The sequence below is a fragment of the Cyprinus carpio genome, chromosome A12 (genome assembly GCF_018340385.1).
Source record: "Cyprinus carpio isolate SPL01 chromosome A12, ASM1834038v1, whole genome shotgun sequence".
Classification (NCBI taxonomy): Eukaryota; Metazoa; Chordata; class Actinopteri; order Cypriniformes; family Cyprinidae; genus Cyprinus; species Cyprinus carpio.
Window position 1 is genome coordinate 23,558,546 of NC_056583.1, and position 23,210 is coordinate 23,581,755.

General features: G+C 34.5%; 1 protein-coding gene across 1 annotated transcript in view; it reads right to left on the minus strand.

Annotated features, from left to right (window-relative positions):
- Positions 1 to 385: 385 nt before the first annotated feature.
- Positions 386 to 23,210, minus strand: part of LOC109092652 (dedicator of cytokinesis protein 1-like) — a 195,070-nt gene continuing 172,245 nt past the window's right edge. The window contains exons 45-52 of the mRNA XM_042768077.1: positions 22,175 to 22,351; positions 21,550 to 21,633; positions 12,582 to 12,719; positions 10,453 to 10,598; positions 7,011 to 7,209; positions 4,365 to 4,530; positions 2,640 to 2,791; positions 386 to 1,290 (exon numbers count right to left, since the gene is read on the minus strand). Coding sequence (XP_042624011.1) covers positions 973 to 1,290; positions 2,640 to 2,791; positions 4,365 to 4,530; positions 7,011 to 7,209; positions 10,453 to 10,598; positions 12,582 to 12,719; positions 21,550 to 21,633; positions 22,175 to 22,351 — 1,380 coding nt within the window. The 3' untranslated portion in view covers positions 386 to 972. The remainder of the gene's footprint in view (positions 1,291 to 2,639; positions 2,792 to 4,364; positions 4,531 to 7,010; positions 7,210 to 10,452; positions 10,599 to 12,581; positions 12,720 to 21,549; positions 21,634 to 22,174; positions 22,352 to 23,210) is intronic.

A 23,210-nucleotide genomic window follows, 5' to 3' on the forward strand; every position in this document is an offset into this window, starting at 1 on the left:
TTGATCACCAATGGATCCTCTGCGGTGAATGGGTGCCGTCAGAATGAGAGTCAAACAGCTGATTAAAACATCACAATAATCCACACCACTCCAGTCCATCAGTTAACATTGTGTGAAGTAGAAAGCTACTAAAAAGCTAAATGGAAAACGTAGCTCTTCAGGTTTCAAGGACTTGATCACTGAGCTTATGAGTCAGTTTCAACAAGCAGTGATTTGATAAATGAACTCACCTCAGACTCAACTTACCTCACTTTCCAGACAGTGTTGATATTTTTTGCATTGGTTAACCTGTGGTAACATCACAAAGAGCACAGAGCCTTACTGGGTGATGTCATTCTGACAAAACAAACTTGATATCTGCTAAATGTCATCAAACGAGAGGCACTTTACAAATAGATTGAGTTTATTCAGAAGTCAGTAGTGGATTTGGAGTGGTCAATGTTATCGATATACTTTTATGTGGTTTATACACTTGATCGGTACAATGACTTTTAGTTGTTTTCACTCCAAATGAGAACGAACAACAACAACAACACAAAATCAATAAAAGATACATGTAAGAATATCTTTACTGTCCCTCTCTTATAAAAAAAAAAAAAAAAAAAAGAAAGAAAATCAAGCCCTTTTTGGATAAAAATGCCAATTTTTATAAATGCTGAATTAAAAACAAGAAACAAAAACAATTAAAGGATAAAATTTACTTTCAAGAAAATAATAAACTAAAATCATATATACAAACCTCTGTACATAAATGTGTATATATTGAGGATAAAAATATCATGTAAAAATGAGAGAAAGAGGAAACTGATTATGCGATTACCAAAATGGTTTGATTTGGTCACGTGTCTCAATGATAATGTGCATAACAAACGTCTTCCTGCCAAAAGAGAGAAAACCCTCAATTCATCTCAAGTCGAATTTTAGTTAAACATGCACCATCTGCCAAAAATACCCAGAATTCCCTGACTCCAGTTACACTTCTATATCTATATGTGCTGTGGTCTGGTGCCTGGAGTGATGTGAGCTTGTATTGTCACTGGAGTGAAGGCTCTGATCCGGCAGTGGACAATAATCAGCCGTTATGAGCGGGGCTGAGGTGAGGTATTCATCATGCCATACTGTCAGGGACGTTGACGGAAAATCGTTGGAAGAGGGCCGATGTGGATGTCTCCGTTTGACGATGCCGTCTTCTGGCTTATTGGACAATTCCCGAATCGATGGAGGTCTGCTTTCGAGTGGTCTTTGGAGGGGAGGAGGAGGGGTCTTGCTGGGTAACGGAGGCGGAAGGTGCTGGAAACATGAGGAAAAGAGAAGTCAAGTTTTTAAAACACTTGAGTGATTTTAATATTTTATTATAAATAAATAGAAAAATATAAATATTTATAAAATTTATATTTTGTTCCTTTTCATTTATTATTATAATTTTTTTGTATATGTTTATAGAATATTTGTCTAATCTCTGACTTTAAGCAGTAATAATGGAGTGACATAAATAATAAAAATAAAGTCTCTGTGATAATCTGGTCTCTTGATATGAAAATGAAATATATAAAGTTCCTTTTCATATATTATCAATGTAATATATTTTTTATTAAATGTGTGTCTAATCTACAACTTTAAGTAACTATAAGCAATAATAATAATAAGTGATTAAATTAATAATACAGTAAGATCTAATACTAATAAAATAAAGAGAAAAAAGTATAAATAAAATAGTAAAATATAAACATTTTATATACACTACCGTTCAAAAGTTTGGGTTCAGTATGTTTTCTTTTTATTTTTTAATAAATTAATATTTTAATTCAGCAAGGATGCATTGAAAGACATGAAAGGATTTCTGTTTCAAATAAATGCTGTTCATGGTTTCCATAAAATTATTAAAGAAATGTCTCTTGTGCAACAAATCAGCACATCAGAATGATTTCTGAAAATTAAACTATGCATCACAGGAATAAATGACATTTTAAAGTATATTCAAATAGAAAACAGTTCTTTAAAAGTGCAATAATATTTCACAATATTAGTGTTTTTTTTTTGCTGATCAAATAAATGCAGCCTTGTTGAGCATAAGAGACTTCTTTCAAAAACGTTAACAAAATCTTACTGTTTGAACATTAAGTGTATCATAAAACAATATTAGTCGCAGAGCAAGGAACTTCAAGCTGTTTCAAGCTTTAACACTGTCATCTGACGGAACTTCCAGCAGCTGCAGAGAAGTTCAGGTTATGGGTTATTAAACACTGTGTGGGATTTCTTAAAAGCAAAAGCCTGCAGAGACGAGCAGCTGATCAAGGGCACCTTCAGCCACTCTGGTCAAGCTCCGTTTGACCGTCACACAAATCCTGACCGCTTCACACACTGTTCATTCAGACAGTCGCACATCTGTGATGAGAAGAGTCTCACTGCGTCAGCATCCAGTACACTGACAAACAGCCTCAATATACTCCTACACTTCTTCTGCTTGTTTTGCCTCTGAAGGCACCTGACGGTCCTCAGAGCAGACAACAGGAACACACTTCTTAATGGATTTTTAAGCACTAATGATCATGTACAAATAATGGAAATGAAGATCAAGCAGTAAAGCACTTCATAAATATGTATGACGGTCTTTGATGGATATGGATGATGTGTTATACCCGCTGGTGTGGCAGTGGAGGAGGGGGCGTGGTCGGACTGGCCAGGTCAGAGTTGTCCATCAGGTTTCCATAGTCGCCCATGCTGCTCTTGACAGGAAGTGGGGGCGGAGTTTCGCCCTTATCTCCATAACCCGTCCCGTTCAGCTCCAGATCTGTGTAGAAACAAGACAAAGCTCTGTTGAGATCAATATTATGATACAATCCTTTTTAAAACATTTAAATCGTTGTAAATCTGTTGTTTGAGGAGGCCTGCGCAGTGATTCTAGCACAGATGACGACATGCGGTGCAAACTCAGAATTCAGACAGCGGGCTGAACCCACGGGAGAGTAAACGCCTCGCGAAGCCTGAATCCATTACACATCTTCACAAGCGGCGAGTGGGAGACCAGTTCAGACACGCTTTCATGTGAGTTCTTTAACACCAGAGTCCTGCGTTTCACACCCCAGCGTTACGTTTGTGTGTCATCAGACTACAGCACGAGACGGAGCAGATCACGGCAGCAAACCTCTCGTATTTTGAGGGTGTGGTTTACTGTGCGAGAAAGATTGGTTGTATTTAAATGGCAGATACAAATGAAACATTTTATTAAATTTTACTTAGACAAAAGACAAGATTCCATAAATTCTACAAATTCGACAATTCTATAAAAGATTATTTTACATGTACTTGTGATGAAAATTGTAAAAGTTTTTCTGGGTCCATAAATAATTCCTTGAAAGTTTGTCCTGATGTGTGTTTTATAGACAAGCTGGTAATGTGGGAGAAATAAATGATCACGGCAAGCCATTCATTTCCATGAGGAAAATGAAGAAAAAATGATTTATAGAAAGAAAAATACTCTGTTTTTTTTACACATTAAATAAAGTCATAAACCAAACTGATTTTCTTTTTAACAGCTAATATTAAAAGGAAAATAAACAGTATGGAAATTACACTACTGTACAACTACTACATGCACTACAGTTCAAGAGTTTGGGGTCAGGAAGATGCTTTTCTAAAGAAATTAATAGAAATGATGCATTAAGTCGATCAAAAATGAAATGTTTAATATTACAAAATTTCAAATAAACACTGTTCTTTTGAACTTTCTATTCATTAAAGAATGTTTTAAAATACAATTTAAAATGCATTCAAATAGAAAACTTGTAATATCTCACAATACTGTAATAGTTCACTATAAGTAACTTCTCTCAAAGACATTAAAAAAGTCTTATCGACCCCAAACTTTTAAATGATAAATGTAAATCCGACTGAAGGACTTGGATAATTGTCAACAGCTCTATTTGTTCCAGCAGCTAAAATATGAAACAACACCAGAGGATAATATCTGATGCCAAAAGTAGTTCTGCTGCATTTCAGTTTTCTTTTATTTATTATTATTTCATATATGCAGACTGCTGCAGGCTTGCAGGTGTTCAGATGTGTGATTGAGTAGATATCTCCATGCTGAATTTCTCCTATTTACAGCAGTATTTCAGCTTCATTTATTCAAATGATGCCAACATGTCAGCTCTGGATTTTGAATTACATATAAATGTTTTGGAGGGGTTTTCTTCCCAAAATAGCCAGATCTTTTTGTAAATTTAAGTTACTGTTGTATACTTATCAACTATCACCTTGTCAACTATTTATCCTTGCTTGCTTTAGTAAAACTGGCCCTGTTTCATCATGTTTGAGATAAAACGTGAGGGGAAAATGGCAGATCAGTGTGAAGTATGACATACTGGATCCAGACAGTAAGCTGAACTGCAGTTTGGCCCGGGGCGTGATGGGAGGTGGGACGCTGGGCGCAGACGGGTTGGCAGGGACTCCCGGAGACACCGAGAGCCTTTTCTCGCCCAGCAAGTTGATCACCTGACTCTTGGGCCTCTGGGGCCTCAACGGACTGATCTGGAGAGAGGAAAACATGACAGATAGACATTACAGAGAGAGCCGCGCTTTCTGGGAATCAGTAATGAAAGGATTCAATGAATCAAGACTAAATGTGACCATGGAAATAGAAAGTGAAATGGATGGATACAATAATAACGGGGAAAATAAGTAAAAAATGAGCAATTCAAACAGTTCAGGTCCATTTACATGAGCATACAGGTGTATCTAAGGCATAATTCAGCAGGATCATGAATTATTCCAGTTGTAAATGACCATCATTAATATACCATCAGTAGAATAAACTTCAAAGGCAGGATTCAGACGGCCAAATAAATGACTCTGTGTCACCCTGAACTTGCTGACATGTTTTAACCTGCTTGTTCACGATACATCATCTACATAGGGCACGACGCAAAACTTACATATATAGAAGGTAAAGCCAGTGCAGATTTGAGCAGGTTTAGTTTGAATCAGGTTTTGTATCATAACACAAATGTTGTTTAAAATTAGTCTTTTCATTTCAGATTTTGCATATTATTTGAGTGAAGTAACGTTTATGCTAATGTGGTACGTGCTGAAAACATCCAATTCTAAATTTGCACAAATTTGAAACATTTATAAACACTTCTGCAGTGTAAACTGCTGCTCAGAATCACCAATGAAATTAAAATAAATATTTTAAATATGCATCTTTTTAACAGGAAGATATTTTTGGCATCAGAAAAAAGAATTATAATAAAAACTATAAAACATAAAAATAAATGAAATAATAATAGATAAATTGAATAATAATAATTAATTAATAATAACATTAAGATCTTTGCTTTTTTAATGTCAGAAATATACTTTGTATATTTTTTTTATTAAACATTTGTATTTAGTTTTCTCATTAAACAAGTTTTATAAAATTGTATTAAATCTGCAATAGGAAAATAAAAGAAAATAAATTTAATTTACTTATGTATGTATGTATTTTTTTTTTATTTTTATATATTCAACATTTTTTTTTTTATATATATATACGTACACACACACACACACACACTTATTTAAACATTTATATTCTTTGTCCTTCCTCAGATAAAGACATTAACAATTAAAAAATGATCGTTAAAGATGACCCAGGCGGGCTTGTTATCAACATGACAGATTAATCGGGCAGTAAATCAGATTATTTAGCTCTTGCTTTATCGGCTGACTGTGAATCGCAGAGGTCAGAGGCCTATAGAAAGGGTCAAGGTCATTATGATGATTTATAAAAGACAAACTATGCAGAAGGTCCAGGGTCGAGTAATTATGTGCGCTAGTTTTTCTTTATTCAGAACGGTGAGGTTACACACTTCCCTCATGATGCCACATAAGTCGATGAAGTCAGAGAGGCTCTGAATGGGTCAAGTTCTTCTTATTACGTGCTGTTTGTTCTAGAGCTGCTCGAGCGCATTTGGTATTCAAAGAGCTTGAAGAGACTCGCAAGTGCAGATTCAGACGTGTGCCTCATTTCACACACAGCCTCAGAAACAAAAAGATGAAAAGGACTGCTCTAGGAAGGATTCATTAAAACGGAAAGCAAACAAATGAGAGTCTTTCGGTTTACACTGCATCCAAATCATGTGAACATCACAAACCTGTCAAGAACACAGATCCAATTTCAGGGAATCAGAGTCATTTTAGTATTTTACTACATTTACTATTACTATTATAGTATTTATCAAGATTCTGAATTAACTTTTGTTTTTACATTTTCTGTTTTCATTTTAATTTTAGTACATTTTCTTGTCATTTTTAATAGTTTCTGCTTTTTTAAATCTACTGAAGTTTTATTTAGTTTTAATAATTTCAGCACTTCAACTTGCTTTATCTTAGTTAGTTGGCAATACAATATTTCAATCGATTTATTTACATTTATTTATTTACTTTTTTTAATCCAATATTTGCATTTTTTTTAATCAGCTTTATTTGTAGTTAATAATAACACTGGAGGGGAGAAAAATTACATTTTGATATTGAATGACATTTTCTTTTTGTGATCAAAAAATTAAGGATTATGATTTTTCCATTGTTACATTATTTTAAAAATGACTACATTACAATAATGAAAAATAAAGAGAATTACAAAAATCAAAAGTAAAAAATGCAATTGCATCTAAGTAAAGAGAGTTTTGGAGGAAAAATGCACTAAACTGTCTTGAAAATAACAAAGCAATGCACATCATCTTAACGCTGTTAGATTATAGACGTCATTTCCTTCTTTCCTTTTTGATTTTGGGGTGAAATGGGAGCCAGATATGTTGCATGTTCTTCTTTATATTACTTATAACATTTCATTTTATGCATCCGCAAAAGCAAACATTTTGTCTTTGGTTTCTACTTCTGGTTGTGATTGGATGCTTGATGCAGTACGTTTGCTTTCAGAGACTGGTACTGGAAACTTGTCCTGGCTGAGAGTGAAGTCTTTATTTGTGTATGGATTGGTGTGGTTTGTGTGGACAGATACTCACCGTCTCTGACAGTATGACCGCCTCACTGGGCTGCAGCGGGATCTCAGACGTCTTCAGCTCCTTATCAAACAGCTCCTGGTGTTTACTGTTCCTCTTCTCTTTCTTCTTCTCCTTCTTGTCTTTCTCCGGTTCGTCTCGATCCAGTTTATCCTGAGACTTAGAGTGCAGCTTCTTTGGTAAGAGAGGCTCCAAGGCAAATCTATCAGATGAAGGAGAGAAGAGGAATCAGCTGAAGAGAGGAGGACGAGGAAACTGAGCGGCGGGTGGCGTTGTATTGAATAAGACTGCTGGAATGTTTAATATCACAGAGAAGCCTCTTATGAGGTCTTGAGCAAATATTAGCACTCATTTGACATTTAGCTCCCACTTTAAAATCAAGAGCATGTTTCTGGTGTACAGTCTAAAGTGTAATGCCAACCAACCGTGAAAGTTAATTGAAAATGACATTCTATTTTTATAACATGTTATTTCAGAGATCAGGGCTCAATCATGGGGATATTTTTTTTTTTTCTGCTGGCTTGGTCAGCTGAGCTGTTCATATTTGTACTTAGCTATGTTTTCATAGACTTCAACACAATCAATCAATCAATTAAAAATAATAATAAAAACATTAAAATAAAAATACTAAATTTTTTATTTAAATTTGATCAAATTATTTGCATTTTTAAGATAAATATAAGAAATTCACCTTACATAAGAACATTTTTCATTTTCAAGTTTTATACAAGGGTTTTTCATTTGCATCTTATTAGTATAATAAAATGACTATATATATATATATATATATATAGATATATATATATATATATATATATATATATATTATATATATATATAAATTAAATTCTTTACATTTTTTAAATATGTCTGAGATATATTTTTAATTTAACATTTATATGTTCTTTTTTCTTTAAACACATTTTCTGAAGAAAATTTTTTGTAATTTAAAAACAGTAATATTAAAATAAGTACTTAAAACATTTTTAAAAATTTAATTTAATTTCAAAAATGAAAAAAAAAAGGCCAGAAATATTTTTTGTATGTTTTATTTAATGTTTTTCATTAAATATTTATATATTTTTTCCCATTAAACAAGTTCTTAAAAGTCCTCAGTTTGCTGTAATTATTAATTAAAGCTGTTAAAAATAACATACAGTGCTTTATGATTTAACCCAGTCTAACTGATGCATTATCATATATAAATCAATTTTGTATTTGTGAGAAACCATTGTGCCAACAAGCTAATGATACCCAAATACCATTTAAATCAACAAAATCTGCAATAACAGCGTTTAATAAATCATAGGAAACCAAATGTTCAAGTTTGCAAAGCACAACAGCACATGATTGATGAACATAAGATGCAGCGGCCCTGACTCGAAATGCTCTCACGTCGACTCCATCCTTATCTGCCATTTCATAAAGTAAATGAAAAGCACAGTAAGTGTATTTGTTAGCACAAGCGTACGTGAACCCAGACAGCTCGACTCCGCACAGAAAAACTGTCATCACTATTGGATTTCTGGTTCAAAGCGCAGAACTAACTAGTTTCTTAAAAACGTAGCGATGCTGGAGAGAAATCTTACATCATCCATCCAAACATGCGCCTGTAAAAGTGAATATCTCTGCATTAAAGTGTGTGTTTCATATCTGCTGACCTGGCCGATAATGAGACTCACAGGCAGTTTTGTAAAGTGCGAAGCAACGAAAAAGCGAAGCAGAATCTCTGGCTCAAGCGAATCAAAGCGCTTTAATGAGCTGGATTAAGTAATCAAATGAAAGCTCTCGTGAAGTGCTGCCCTTCACAATTAAACAGCAGTGGAGGGCATCGCTGATAGAATCACTTTCTTCAAACATGCGCTAATTAATGCTTCTGGCTGGCATCTGTGTGTCTGCTGCGCTACACTGTCACAAACCTGACAGGGTAAAGTGATAGGCCACAACACCACGTGCATTACGGTGGATTTATGTCGATTTTACACACATAAACCCATCTGACTGCATCAGCTGATTCTGTCTGAACTGAAGGAACTTCTCAAAGTGTAAAAAGATGATCTTCTTGGAGAAGCAGCAGGTGATTCGGTGCATTACGGCTGTAAGTGTGAGAAAGGGAACAGATCGCCCGCAGAGAGACGAGATGGAGCTGCATTATGGAAACCAGAAAAGTCACTCTAACCGAGGAAACGTTCTGTACTAGTCCTCCAACGGCTATAAGAAGAAAATAAATCACTGTCAAGAATCCAGCCTATTCAACAGAGGTCTGGATCAGTGCTCACTAATACAGCTTTTTCAACGGCTGATGCTGATATCAAGAGAGAGATTTACATTCAGTCATTAGTTGTACTTATTAGCTAAATTAACAATTAAACTATTTACATCTTATTAGAGATGTATAAATATACATTTACATTTAGTCATTTAGCAGACACTTTTATCCAAAGCGATTTACAAATGAGGACAATGGAAGCAATCAAAAACAACAAAAGAGCAATGATATACAAGTGCTATAACAAGTCTCAGTTAGCCTAAACACAGTACACATAGCAAGGGCTTTTAAATAATATAATAAATAAAAAGAAAACAGATAGAATAGAAAAAGAATAGAGCAAGCTAGTGTTAGAGGTCTTTTTTTATAATTGTATAATAAATGAAAAGAAAAATAGATAGAATACAAAAAGATTAGAAAGGTAGTTACATTTTTTTTATGAATATAAAGTTATAATTACATCTGCTGCATTTGTATTATATTTTTAAAAATATACTTTATATATGTTTGATTACACATTTACATTTAGTTCTCCCATTAAACAAGAAAAAACTTTTCATTTGCAATAGTAAAATAAAAACAAACTTAATATATATTATAAATATAGAATGAAAATTACAATTCTTTGAGCTTTCAACACATCATAAAATATATGTTTCATTAAACATTATTTAATATAAATATGAAATACTGTGTGTGTATGTTACTGTTTAACAGTCTGGCATCAGTGAGATTTTTAATGTTTTTGAAAGAAGTCTCTTATTGCTCACCAAGGCTTCATTTATTTGATCAAAATACAGCAAAAATAGTTACTTTGTGAAGTATTATTACAATTTCAAATAACTGTCTTCTATTTGAATATATTTTAAAATGTAATTTATTTCTGTGATGCGCAGCTGAATTTTCAGCATCATTACTCCTGTCTTCAGTGTCACATGATCTTCAGAAATCATTCTAATATGCTGATTTGCTACTCAAGAAACATTTCTGATTATTATCAAAGTTGAAAACACTTGTGCTGCTTAATATTTTTGTAGAAACAGGTGACCTTTTTCAGGAATCTTTGATGAATAGAAAGAAAGAAAGAAAGAAAGAATGAAAGAAAAAAGAAAGAAAGAAAGGTGAAATATCTGCAGATATATTGCTCTAGCAGTAGTCTGGATGGTGTGTGTTTACCCGTCTGATCCCGGTCTGGAGGGAGAGTTGTCTGATGATATGGAGGTCACAGACACGACAGACAGTGGCCTCTGAGATGATGGCATGGTGAAGGAGCGAACCATTGAACGCGGCCGACTGCCCCGCCGCTCGTCCGACGTGGGAGGCTGAAACACACATGAACACAACACAACATTCAGTTCTTTAAAAGAGGCATATTTAACACTTTCTTGCACCAAAAATAGTCAGAATTAAGTTTTGATGGCCACTTCCCCCTCCTTCTGACACAGTGTTGTGATTGCCTAATCTCTGTCCACGTGAAATGAGTAACAATATATGTTAATTTCATTTTCAGATAAACCTTAAGAGTAGTAGTACTAGTAGTCTACCTCAATAGTAGATTCCTGCTGCAAAGGCATTGCTTAAGTACAGTCCTTGTTTTCATGTGACCCTCTTTCTGTGTGTGAATCTCATATATGTGTGAATATATGAATCACTCATACCTTCCTTACCCTCTTCCTCTCGGTCACACAGCCCTGAGCTGTCCTTGAAACAGATATGTAGCACAAGTCACGTTCTCTTTCACACACTGTATAGGAGGCTTCGCTGCTAATTCTAGCACCTAGCAGAGCACGGCGATCAATACATGCCAGCTACAGCAACTATCTGTCTCTCTCTCACACGTTTGCTCTCTTTCTCTACCTGTCTGCCGTACTCTTTTGTCCCCATCTCTCATTCCCTCTTAAGGACCCCCAGCATTCTCCTGTCAGGGCTCTCAGCACGTCTGTGACCGGAGGAGAGGGGCTATTCTGTACAGTGTGAATCTGTACATATTTAATATATCAATTATCAATACATTTAACACAATTAAAAATCTATTTGTTTGTGCTACACACATGATTTTCTACAGCAACCAGATGTGAATAAGGAAAAAGATGAGATGTTTTAAACTGTGCAATTGCAAAAGCGTTTCAAACTAAAGGTTTATGAAAATGAGACTCATCAATCATATATTAAAACTATGTGTATGACGTAACTTCATAAGTAATCTTTCTCGTTTCATACAAGGTCATACTAAATAATAATAAAAGGTTTTTTGTTAAGTAATTTAACTGTAGCAGTGACTGATGTGCTCTTGTCAGCACTGTTAGACCTAATTAAAAGGTAATGATAACAGCACTGATGAACTGCATGATTAAATTGGTGGCAGGTGTTACAAAAAATGACCAGGCTTATACGGAAGACCATTTTGATGAGAAACCTATCATAATTTGATTTACAACATAATACCACTGATTAAAAGAGGAATCTTAAAAAAAATAAATAAAAAGGTAATTATATAAGGTTAAAAAAGGTTGTAATAATAATAATATTAATTATAAAGTCAGAATTTAGAAAATAAGTCGCAATTATCTTTTTTCCCCCACACCACCAAAATATTCAAAAAAAACAAAAAAATTTTTTTTTTCTTTTTTCATATTATTAATAATAATTAATGACATAATTCTGAACAGAAAGTTGTTAAGGATTTTGTTTTACAAAAAAAAAAAAAAGGTGCTTATTTTTGCATGCATATTATCATGCTGTAGCGGACAAATAAAAGTATTCAGCCTGATAATACTATGAGTGACTGTTAGGATTTTTATAGTTGACTTTGAAAAATTAGCAAGACTATTAAAGCAAGTAAGAGCATTTAAAACTGCAATTGTACAATGCCCCATAATCATCGAACAGCTGCCATGACTTTATTCAGTTCAAAATTTCAGTAGTGCTTTTCACAGTATATATTCTAAAGCAGCTTATCTTTATAAAGCAGCATATTAAAATAATAATGCATTGTGTTCCCCAGTGAGCAAGACGAAACAAGGTCCCAAGATAGTGAGGAAGAAACCAAGAGAGGAAGCCAAGATCCAACAAAGACAAATGCAGACAAACATGCAACACACAAATCAGAAAGAGAATATGTGTAACAGTTCATAGTGATCTGTTTGTATTGTGAGGTAAGAGCCCATCCTGAGGAAATGTGATGCATGCAAGTGAGCTGTGATGAACAACATCCGTGAATGATGAGAGATGAATGCATGAAGGCTGATGGTTATGGCTGAGTGATGTGTGATGATTCAGGCTCAGTTTGTTTGTTTGGGACTCACTAGTGTTCTGACGCCGTACTGCTTCTCCACCTTCTCTTTCAGCTGTTTGAAACACGCCTCCAAACGCTCGTGAAACGGACGAAGAGCCTCCGTCACCTTCTCACCGTGGATGCGAACTCCTTCAGCCAGGTTCGGGATCTGAATGAGACACACACAAACAAAAGCAAAGGAATTAAACTACATAAAAATGCAACAAAGTTACATGAAACTTGAGAAAAAAATCACTAAGCATTCACCCCAAAAATCAACCTTAGATGAATATGTGAGAAAAAAAGATGCATTCTCCAAACGGCATCAAATAAACCAACATTTAATGTGTAAATAATGACTTTTACTATGAGGTATTACAAGCATTTATCTAAAACTAATACCAAACATGTACCTAAATAAAATAATAACTTTACAATTATTTTTACATGTATTTTCTTCTTCAACCTCTATTACTGTATTAATAAATATACACATTCTTTGTTACAAAACAATATAGCAAATTAAAAGTCTGTAATGTCTTTATTCCCTATAAATGCATTTTTATATGTAGTTAAATTCTATAAATTAAAATAAAATATATATAAAAAAACAACATCTAAAACAACATAATGAGCTGTATTATATATTATTTATTAACTAATGCTGCGTTAACATAAATGCAATGTAACTAAATAAAACATTAAATAAAAAATCATTAAGCATTTACCACAAAAATTCAACCTGAAATTCAATCTTTAATGTGTAAATGACTTTTACTATATTATTTTTAATTACAATGATTTTTCTAAATCCAACACCAAAAATTTACTAAAAATTATTTCATGTAATAACTTTAAATTGATAAAAAATTTATATATATATATATATATATATATATATATATATATATATATATATATATATATATATATATATATATTTAATCTAACTTCTATAGCTGCTTTGAAAAATATAAAAATGTTTGATTGCAAAATAATAAATAATACAGAAAAATACAATCTTAAAAATTTTATGTACAGTTGTGGTACAGTATATACATGGAATAGAATAGAATTTACAATGAATGGAATAAGATGTAGGGTAGTATTAAGTAAATAAAAGTGGTATTGCACATCTTTTTATTGAACAGTAGGGAAGAACATTAAACTGTTCATGAGGTAGATTGCATGGGGGAAGTAACTGTTCTTGTGTCTGGCAGTCTTGATGTTTGGTGCTCTGTAGCGCCGGCCAGACAGTAAGAGTTAAAACAGGGGATGGCTTGGATGTGAAGGATCCAGATTGATTTTCTGAGCCCTTTTCCTCACTCTGGATGTATACAATTCTTGAAGGGTGGGCAGGGGACCACCAATAATCCTTTCAGCAGTTCAAACCATTCTATGTAGTCTTCTAATGTCTGATTTTGTAGCTGAACCAAACAAGACAGTTATTGAAGTACACAGGACAGATTCAATGATGGCGGAGTAGAACTGTTTCAGCAGCTCCTGTGGCAGGTTAAACTTCCTCAGCTGGTGAAGGAAGTACAATCTCTGTTGGGCCTTTTTAACAGTGGAGTCAATGTGAGTGTCCCACTTCAGGTCCTGAGAGATGGTGGTGCCCAGGAACCTGAATGACTCCACTGTTTTTACATTGCTGTTCATGATGGTGAGTGGGGGGAGTGCAGGGGTGTTTCTCCTAAAGTCCACTATCATAGAATTGTGTAAAATCCTTTTCTGTTAATGTAGTCTATTCTACATTATCTTGATATGGCATCCGTCAGTTGCGCCAATCACTTTGTTTATGCTGCATATCCTTAAAAAGTGCTCTGTGCTCTTCTGCTTCCTCACAGAATTCGGCCACTGAATGAAGTTTTTGCCAGTTCACATGTTTCTTTTAAGACTTGTAAAAGTGTTTTGTGGGCAACACATTGAGAAAGTTTGAATTTGTCTGCAGTTTCTCTGACTGAATTCTGGTTTGCCATATACCAAAGAAAGAGCACAACTTTTTGGATTAAAGGTATTCTTTCAGGGCCACCACCACTGCCAAGTTCCTCATCCAGCCCTTGTTGCCTCAAAAGCTCCATATACTGCTCAAACTGTGTTCTTGTAAATCACAGGTGTTTTTGTCACATCCTTAGGCTACTGTCAAGAATTCGCATCCAGGCAGTGCCTGGTTTTAATACTGCTGGTAATGCCCTTTTATTTTCAAAGAAAGCTATTGCTGCTTTAAAAAAGGGGAAAACAGTTACATATATAGATACTATACTGTACTTTAATATGAAAACATTATGCAAGTGTTCATATTGTTATTATTATTTTTTTTTTTAGGCTAGCAATAACACATCTATCGCCGTCGTTAATAATAACAAACAACAAACAAACAAACTGTAAGTAATTATTTTTACCTGACGTGCCTTCTGTGTTGCATACAAATGTAATGTAATGTTGTAATTATGTGTTTTACAGCTGCCAACAACATTCATTCACGCGGTTTCATTTTGCCGACTGTCGTAATCGCGCGGCATGATATGCATCCTTTACTGTGGTGTAACAGTGGTCCAGTATTTTACTGTCTCTGGTAGAACATCTGACCCATGATGTCTATCTGCTGTTGGAGTGAGACGTAACCTGCTGCTCTTCTGGACTGATTTACTGAAGCTTCAAGCCCAGTGATTCACCTCGGCCTGAAATATCACTCGGAGGTTCAATTTTCAGTCTTCTACATAAAACCTCTGGCGTGACAGACACATAAAACAGGCAAACAGCCACTAAAGCACCGGCGCTGGGTTTATTTGCAAGCTACAGTGAAAGACGGATCATATTACACAGGATTTAAAACAAACCTTTGTGCACAAGCATGCAACACACAAGGCACTGTGTTCTCAAAGAGTCTCCTGCTAATCTGAATGTACAGAATAAAGTAAAATGCATCAGAAGAATACACACACACATACACACATTCTGAACTGCTCAGCTAATTGTAAGGAGAGGTGCTGCTGTCTCCAGACATTAAGAGAGTAAATCTGAAAACTATAAAGATGAGGTATTTCTGAGCTCCAACAAGCTTCACGTTCAACTGATGCAATGCAGTGCAATGCGATGGAGAGGAGCACTTTCTCTGACATGTTCATGTCAAAATGGTCATCAAGCATGAAAGTAAAGACATCAAGCTTCTCTTCAGACTTTTTAAGCAATCTCTAACAGAAAAAATATCAAACTTTTGTTTTACCTCTGAAATAACAATTTTCTACCTCGGTACTTTTGTCTTTTTTTCCCCAGTACAAATATGTCCATGATGATACATTTACTTGAGATGCAAAAAAACTTAAATTAACAAATTAAAAACAAATAAATTTTTCTTACCCAACTGCCATATATTTTTTCTTGTTTTGTTTCACTTTATCAATTTCTAGCTTATTCCATTTTGAATCTATATACATATGTATGTACCAAGAGCTCCTAAAAAAAACACAAAAAGATCATTGTGTGTTAGCGCACACTTGGCGAAAAAAATCTCATTCTATTCTCATTCATTCTAAATCTTGATTTATGAATGTTTAAGTACTTGTTTAAATATTTTAAATATTTAAATATTTTAAACTTTAAATATTTAAAATGTTAAAATGTTTTAATGTATAAATATTTGTTTAAAAATGTAAAATATTGAATTATTTTTAATTATTTAAATATTTAAAATCTTTACGTTTGTCATGTATAAATACAATAAAAACATTTTTGGTTTAATTATTTGTTTAAATATTTAAATTATGTTTACATTTCAATGTTTAATTATTTAAATATTTGAAATATTTACATATATTTAACAAATATTTTAAATATTTTAAAAATTGTATATTTAATTATGTGTTTAAATATTTTAAATACTTTTTAAATATTTTTAATGTATTTATATTTGAAATATTAAAATAGTTTGAATTTTTAATTATTGGTTTAATATTTAAATATTTTCAATGCTTACATTTTTCTTGAAAGACAAAAATACTGAGGAGAAGAAAACCACTTTTTACAGTATACAGCATGTTTAGTGTTGCCAGGGTAGGGTTGCTAAGTGGCTGTTATGGTGGTTTTTAGCATGTTGCTACATTATGTGGTTGCTGAAGTGTTTTGAATTGATTAGTTGATCAGTTCTACCACTAGTCAACATGTTCGACTCCGCCCTTTAGCCCTGATTACATTCACACTGTACTGCAGCACGATCTCTCATACTTTACCACTCAATTATATGAATGTAAAATCCATCTAGAAATAATGCAGGGTTTGTTCAGACACAGATTGAGCGGATCCTCCTGCAGTTCAACAGTCGTGACACTACAGCAGAGCGAGAGACAGAGAGGATTCCCTCTTTAATAAGGGTTGTTAGCACTGCAGGGAATTTCTGAAAGAGTCAGAGATACAGACAGATAGAGCAGCAGCACTCGTGTCTCCAGGGAAACCCAGACCTTTATAACATGATCAGAGTGAGGGAATTCTGGGTAGAGCATGCAGAGCAACAAAACTGCTCTGAAAGACTTGGCAGCCAATTCACAAAAACACAACTACACATACGCCTCATCAGCGAACTGTGGTTAAAAAGACACAAGGTCATGAGTAAGACAAAGTTTCTAGTTTCTAGTGAAAACGAGCGGGACGTGATGTTTTTGCACCATTTATGACAATGCAAGCTGGCAGAGAGATATGCATGCTTTGATTTTTCATATGTTTCATCACACAGTCCATCAACACAGCGCTGGATGAATTGCTTGTCCGTAACATACAATAAACTCTCTAGATCCTCATGCCACGTTACCAGCTGAAGCTTCTGTACTTGCCTGAGTTAAGTGTTTTTCTCAGTGCAAAAGATGCAGGCTAACATGAATGAAGCGGAGCAAACTAAAGCACCTGATTTGTGTGAATAACAGCTCTGGCTCTGCGAGAGAGCAGCACATTCACACAGATTCGCCGAGCCCTGTATAAAAGAGACCGGCGGCGCTCCGAGACCAAACGTAATCAAAAGCTGAAATCTGCAGGGGGATTGTCCTGCCTTTTCACTGCTGTTTACAGGACTTCAGTGTCAGCTAGTTTGACAGAGCATCGATAGTGGCATGTGAAAAATGTACACGTGGCCTGTTCTACCTTCAGGACGGGGTGTATTGACTGCCAGATCTTACCGAAAAAGTGGCTTTGGGTTCCTCATATGCTGTCCAACGCAAACTCTGCGGAGTTAAAGTGTTTGTCTGTGATTGCATAAACAATAAATATTGGATAAAAAACACTGAACACTGACAAATCTATAACAATTGAACATTTAAGTGTAAATAATGATCTTTGTGGTAAGATGGCATCAATGCATGCCTGAGAAAACCGGATTTCATAACCATTTCTCTGTCTATATAATAAAGACAGAGCTTTTCTGAACTGCGTTTCATGCCTTTCTCCACAATTGATTTGTGCAACTCAGCTTGTCATCGTCTTTGTGGAGGAACACGTCTTTAAAATGTAAGATAAAGCATGAGACATACTTTATTCTCTGACAGGATGACAGCTGCTGTAACTCATCTCATGCAAATGTCCTGAACTGACATGAATACGTGAGAAAAAATAAAACATTAAAAGCTACAGTCAAAAACAATATGATTGATACGTTCAACAAATGGCATCAAACAGCCTTCATATCATGTCAGGAATGCATTCAGGTTGTTTTACAAAACGGTCTCTCTTTAATGTGTGAATAATGACTTTTACTGTGTCATCACAAGCATTTTTCTAAACTGAATATCAAAACTGCTTTTTTGTTTTTAAATATGTTTTTCCTAACTTCTGTTGCTGTGTTATTTGAGTATCAATGAGATGGTGTTTTAGATTATTGTTTGTTTAGTTTATGTATCCATATTTTGAATCAGTTTTAATTTTAGATGTTCCATTTTCATTTTGGTTTTAGTTAAAATGTATTATTTTGCTGTGAATGTTTGCTATTGTAGTTTTAATTTTTTTAATGTCTACAGTATTTAGTTTTATTTTTAAATAATTGTTTATTTTAGGACATCATGTTAAACTACATTAAATATGTTGCAACTAACTGAAATAAAATATTTTATTTCAGTTAATGTTTATTTTATTTGAAGTAACAAAAATGTTTTTAATGTTTTTAATTTTAACTATAATAACTGCTGCATTAAACATACTAAACACCCACTTACAAAGACATTTTCTGTATTAGAGCTAACGATAAATAAATGTGTATTTATAAATTACCATTAACATTGAGTTAATCTAGATAAATAAATACAGTAAATAGCTGTTGTTTATCTTTAGCTTGTGATAGCTAATGCATTAATTGTTAACAAACTGCACCAAAAATATTACCTAATGTTTATTAATTTAGACTGACATGCCACATATAATATGCTTGGTCTTGTACAATATTTAAAATCTTTTTGAAGATGAAAGGCACCGGTTTTAATGACCCATTTGTTAATTTGTAGATGACAGCTAATCAAAAGCATCAAAACTCCCCACACATTACTGACATGCAGCAAGATACAGAATCAAGTTTATCCAGCAAACACACACATCAGCAGATGTGCTGAATCTAGAACTGTTCTGTAGCGGAGAGAGTTTAACAGGTTTGTTTTCCATCCCTGGTCCAGACTATATGGAGTTACATCAATACCTCACATCTGTTCTGCTCACGGAAAAGCTCATCAACAGCCGTCTTTTTTTTCTCATCTGTCTGAAAACACATCAACACACCAGCCTCTCTTTGTCCTTACATTTCTGTCCACGTCCCTCAAAAGAATGACTCTTTCAATAACCATTACGCAACAGAAGCGTAGAGAGTAACTATATACGACGTGCAGCCGGATCAGACAAACAGGCTGAACGCTCGGACAGATGCTCAGACTGTTGACTATTCATCACACACCCGACAGTGAACAAGTCAAAATCAAACATAAGAGGCACAAAACTGCTCTCTTGTAAAATCTGTTCCAACACGTTTCAACCAAAGCATTTCCATGATTACTAGAAAAGCTGATATCCATTACAGAGTTTTTCTGGCATCTAGAACACACCCAAAAGGCCAAACCACCCCTATTAATATGGTACAATGTAATTCAGTGGTTAAAATAATTTTTTTCCACTGTACCACAGCAGTACAACCCCAATCTTTTTTTTTGACTGACGACTGCTTTTCTAATCTCGGGGAGTTCAATGCAGGATTTACAAAACACTTGCTCTTGAGAGATGAATCAGTACCCAGTTTATTTGGACCAGCGGCTCCACTGAATCACAACCTGTAAGTATGATAAATAATAGATGATTATATTTTCTATCAAGCGTTCAAAATACAGAACTATGGCGATGGCGTATCGCTTCCAGCATGCGTTATAGGTGGTAGACCATTCCCAGCAGACTGGGCCACCTGACCAATCAGGACAGAGATGGCTTGCGGAAAGGAGGGGTTTAGAGAGGCTGAATCTTAGAACCGCTTCAAACGAATCATTTGAGAATCATTTTGACCCAAAGAGGATTTTCTTTTTTTCTGAAAATACTAGTTAATGTTTTTGCATAAGGCTAAAATGTATTCACTTTGCTCATACAGGGTATAATAAAAAAAAAATGTGTTACTTAGATTTTTTTTTACCATCTTCTTACACCTGTAATGTTTAAAAAATGACCCGCCTACAAACAAATGTAAATCTCTCATTTGTTATATTTTTACAAAATACTGATTTCAGTCTTAACTTGGTTTCTTTCAATTACTACAGGTTTTGTATTTCTTTTTGGAAATGGCTGATTGTAGGACTCATTGATCTCTAATTTTAACTGAACACTGCTAAAATTATGCACAAATAAGGCCTGTGACCAATCACATCCAGAAATAAATACAAAAGCTGTTCTAACTGAAAGAAAACAAATTGAAAAAAAGATCAAATCCAGGAATTGGTGATAATAAAGTATAATGGGAGATTAACAAGTACTTTTTAATAGGGATGCACGATAAATATCGGCATGATTTAATGCGCATCTCATCAGTAAAGCCGGTTCTGTAATCAGTGGTAAATCTCTACACATGCATGCTTTCACATGGAGCAGCATTTACTACACAGAGCCTTGTTCACTGACAAGTTGCGCAAAACCACGATCTTATTTTGCGCATGTTTTGCACAGCTTGTCAGTAATTAAATAAAGGAGTTTCAGCACATCACAAAATTTTTAAAAAAAAAAATAAATAAATCATCAAAAAGAGCCATCAGCGAGTGACACGTTATTGTGCTGAATGACACACAGCAGATGTTGTTTTCAGAAAAAAAAAAAAAAAAAAACTTATTTCTCATTGGCATGGGATACATTTCCCACTAAACAGCTATAAATTAAGCTTCATCAGCATTAAGATCATCTTTTGTAGATCTCTATCTCACACACATACACAATCTCACAAGCAAGACAGCAGGAGGATTTGATGTGTTGTTCTGCCCTGTAACCATCATCAGTAAAGAGAGAAAAAAGCCTTTAGAGAATTGATGATAAAGTCAGTTTGCAGCACCAGACACGTGCTGCTTCACCCAAACATGTGGATGTACATCAGTGAATCCCCGGAAGACTTTGCTTTAAATAAAAGCTCACACTGGATATTTATACAGCATGACAGATGCTTTAAGATCTTCTGAAGAACTGTGATCTCACATCGCGCATGCTAGTCAGAAAACTTTGGAGAAAAGTAATATACAACTTTTTAATTTTTGAATAAATTCTTTGAAGAAAGGACAGCTTGAATTGATTTAAAAAATATATATATATACTAACAGCAAGTTGCTACTGAATTTTAAATCAAATATGCTATTAAAACACTGAAACTTAATGCTGCATTACTTATGTGACACGGAAGCCGTTGGACAACAAAAAAAAATATTGCTTCATTTTACATTTCCAGCAAAATCTGACAAATACCTCACGATTATTCAACAGCACTGCTGTTTAGACATGCGTGATTATATCATTACCTGCCAGGCAATCAGATCCTTTAGTTTTTCAATCTTCTCCTGGTCATTTGGATGTTCCTGGATGTATTTCTCAGTGAAAAATGCCTATAGATGACAAAACAACAACTATAAGTTCAAACAAAACAAAACACATATAACCCTCTAAATATACAGTACACTACCATTCAAAAGTTTGGGGTCAGTAAGATTGTTTTGAATAAATCAATATTTTTATTCAGCAAGGATGCATTAAAACAATCAAAAGGGACAGTAAAAACTTTTATAATGCTGTAATTTCAATTTCAAATCACAACTAATAAGAAAAAATGCTTCTTGATCATAACAGAATGATTCTTGAAGGATCATGTGACACTGAAGACTGCAGTAATGATGCTGAAAATTCAGCTTTCATCCCAGGAATAAATTACTTTTTAAAATATATTCAAATAGGAAACAGTTATTTTAAACTGCAAATATATTTCACCATTTTACTGTATTTTTTATCACATAAACGCAGCCTTGATGAGTATGAGAAACTTCTTTCATAATATAAAATGGTTTAAATTGTTTATACAATCAACTTCTGTTGCTTCACTGTGTTTTAATCAGACACAGTTTGGCAATAATTACCAGAATAATCTCATACCTTCTCATAATTAGTAAAGCCGCCCATGACAGCTGGGTCCACTATGCCGTTGAGGAGCATAGAGAGGGGGTTGATGGGAAGGCTGGGGTCGTTTAAGTGGCGCTGGACCATGTTGTTGATTTTCTCATTGGTCAGTTGCATTGTCTCCATAGCATTTTCAAGTGGACTGATTTCCTCCTGCATACAGAAGCAAAAACATATTTATATAACAAAGGATGATTTAAAAAATAAATAAATAAACAAGCAGAATAAATTTACAGAAATTTACTAGCAAAGCGGCACATGATGACTCTTACACAACAACCAAAGTTGCAATCCAACAAACAAACTCCACTAATGAGCAGTGAAACAACAAGAGCAGGTTTTCAAGTCAAATTGCGTGTCATATCCTACACTGAACCATTTACTGAAGTACTAATGAATGGGATAACGTGTTCTCTTCGAATATCTGGCACCCGTAATGCATCTGTGACAGGATCTGAAATCAATGCGTCTATCTCTGGAAACTCGTGCCAGCGAGGCTAATGAGAACAAAAGCACACGTGAAGCGTCAGAGAAAACAATCTGAGTGTGCGGCGAGACGGTGAGGAGGAGAGCTAAAAAGAGACTGTGCAAATTAGAACGGATAAACACCAGGGCATGCAGTCTGGGTATCACATGATGCTAGAGCCGCTCTACAGTCAAATATCTGCATGCAGCGTGCCAGCACACGCAACCACGATTCCCTCAGTGCAGGACGGATTCAGGACGACATGATCAGAGTAGCACGATCGAAAGAGAGAGAGAGAGAGAGAGAGAGAGAGAGAGAGAGAGAGAGAGAGAGAGAGAGACAGGTCACGTCTGCTATAATGGAGTGTGGTGAGAGCGAGACAGGTCTATTTTCGTTTTGGGGTTTAAAAAACTAAATTTTCAGTAATTTTACTGATTTGACTGCACTGATGCTATCGGATGAGAACAAAACTTGAAGTAATGATATGTCTTCTGTAGAGTCACTTTATAGATGAATCAAACTCTTAGGGTCACCATACTTCCTCTT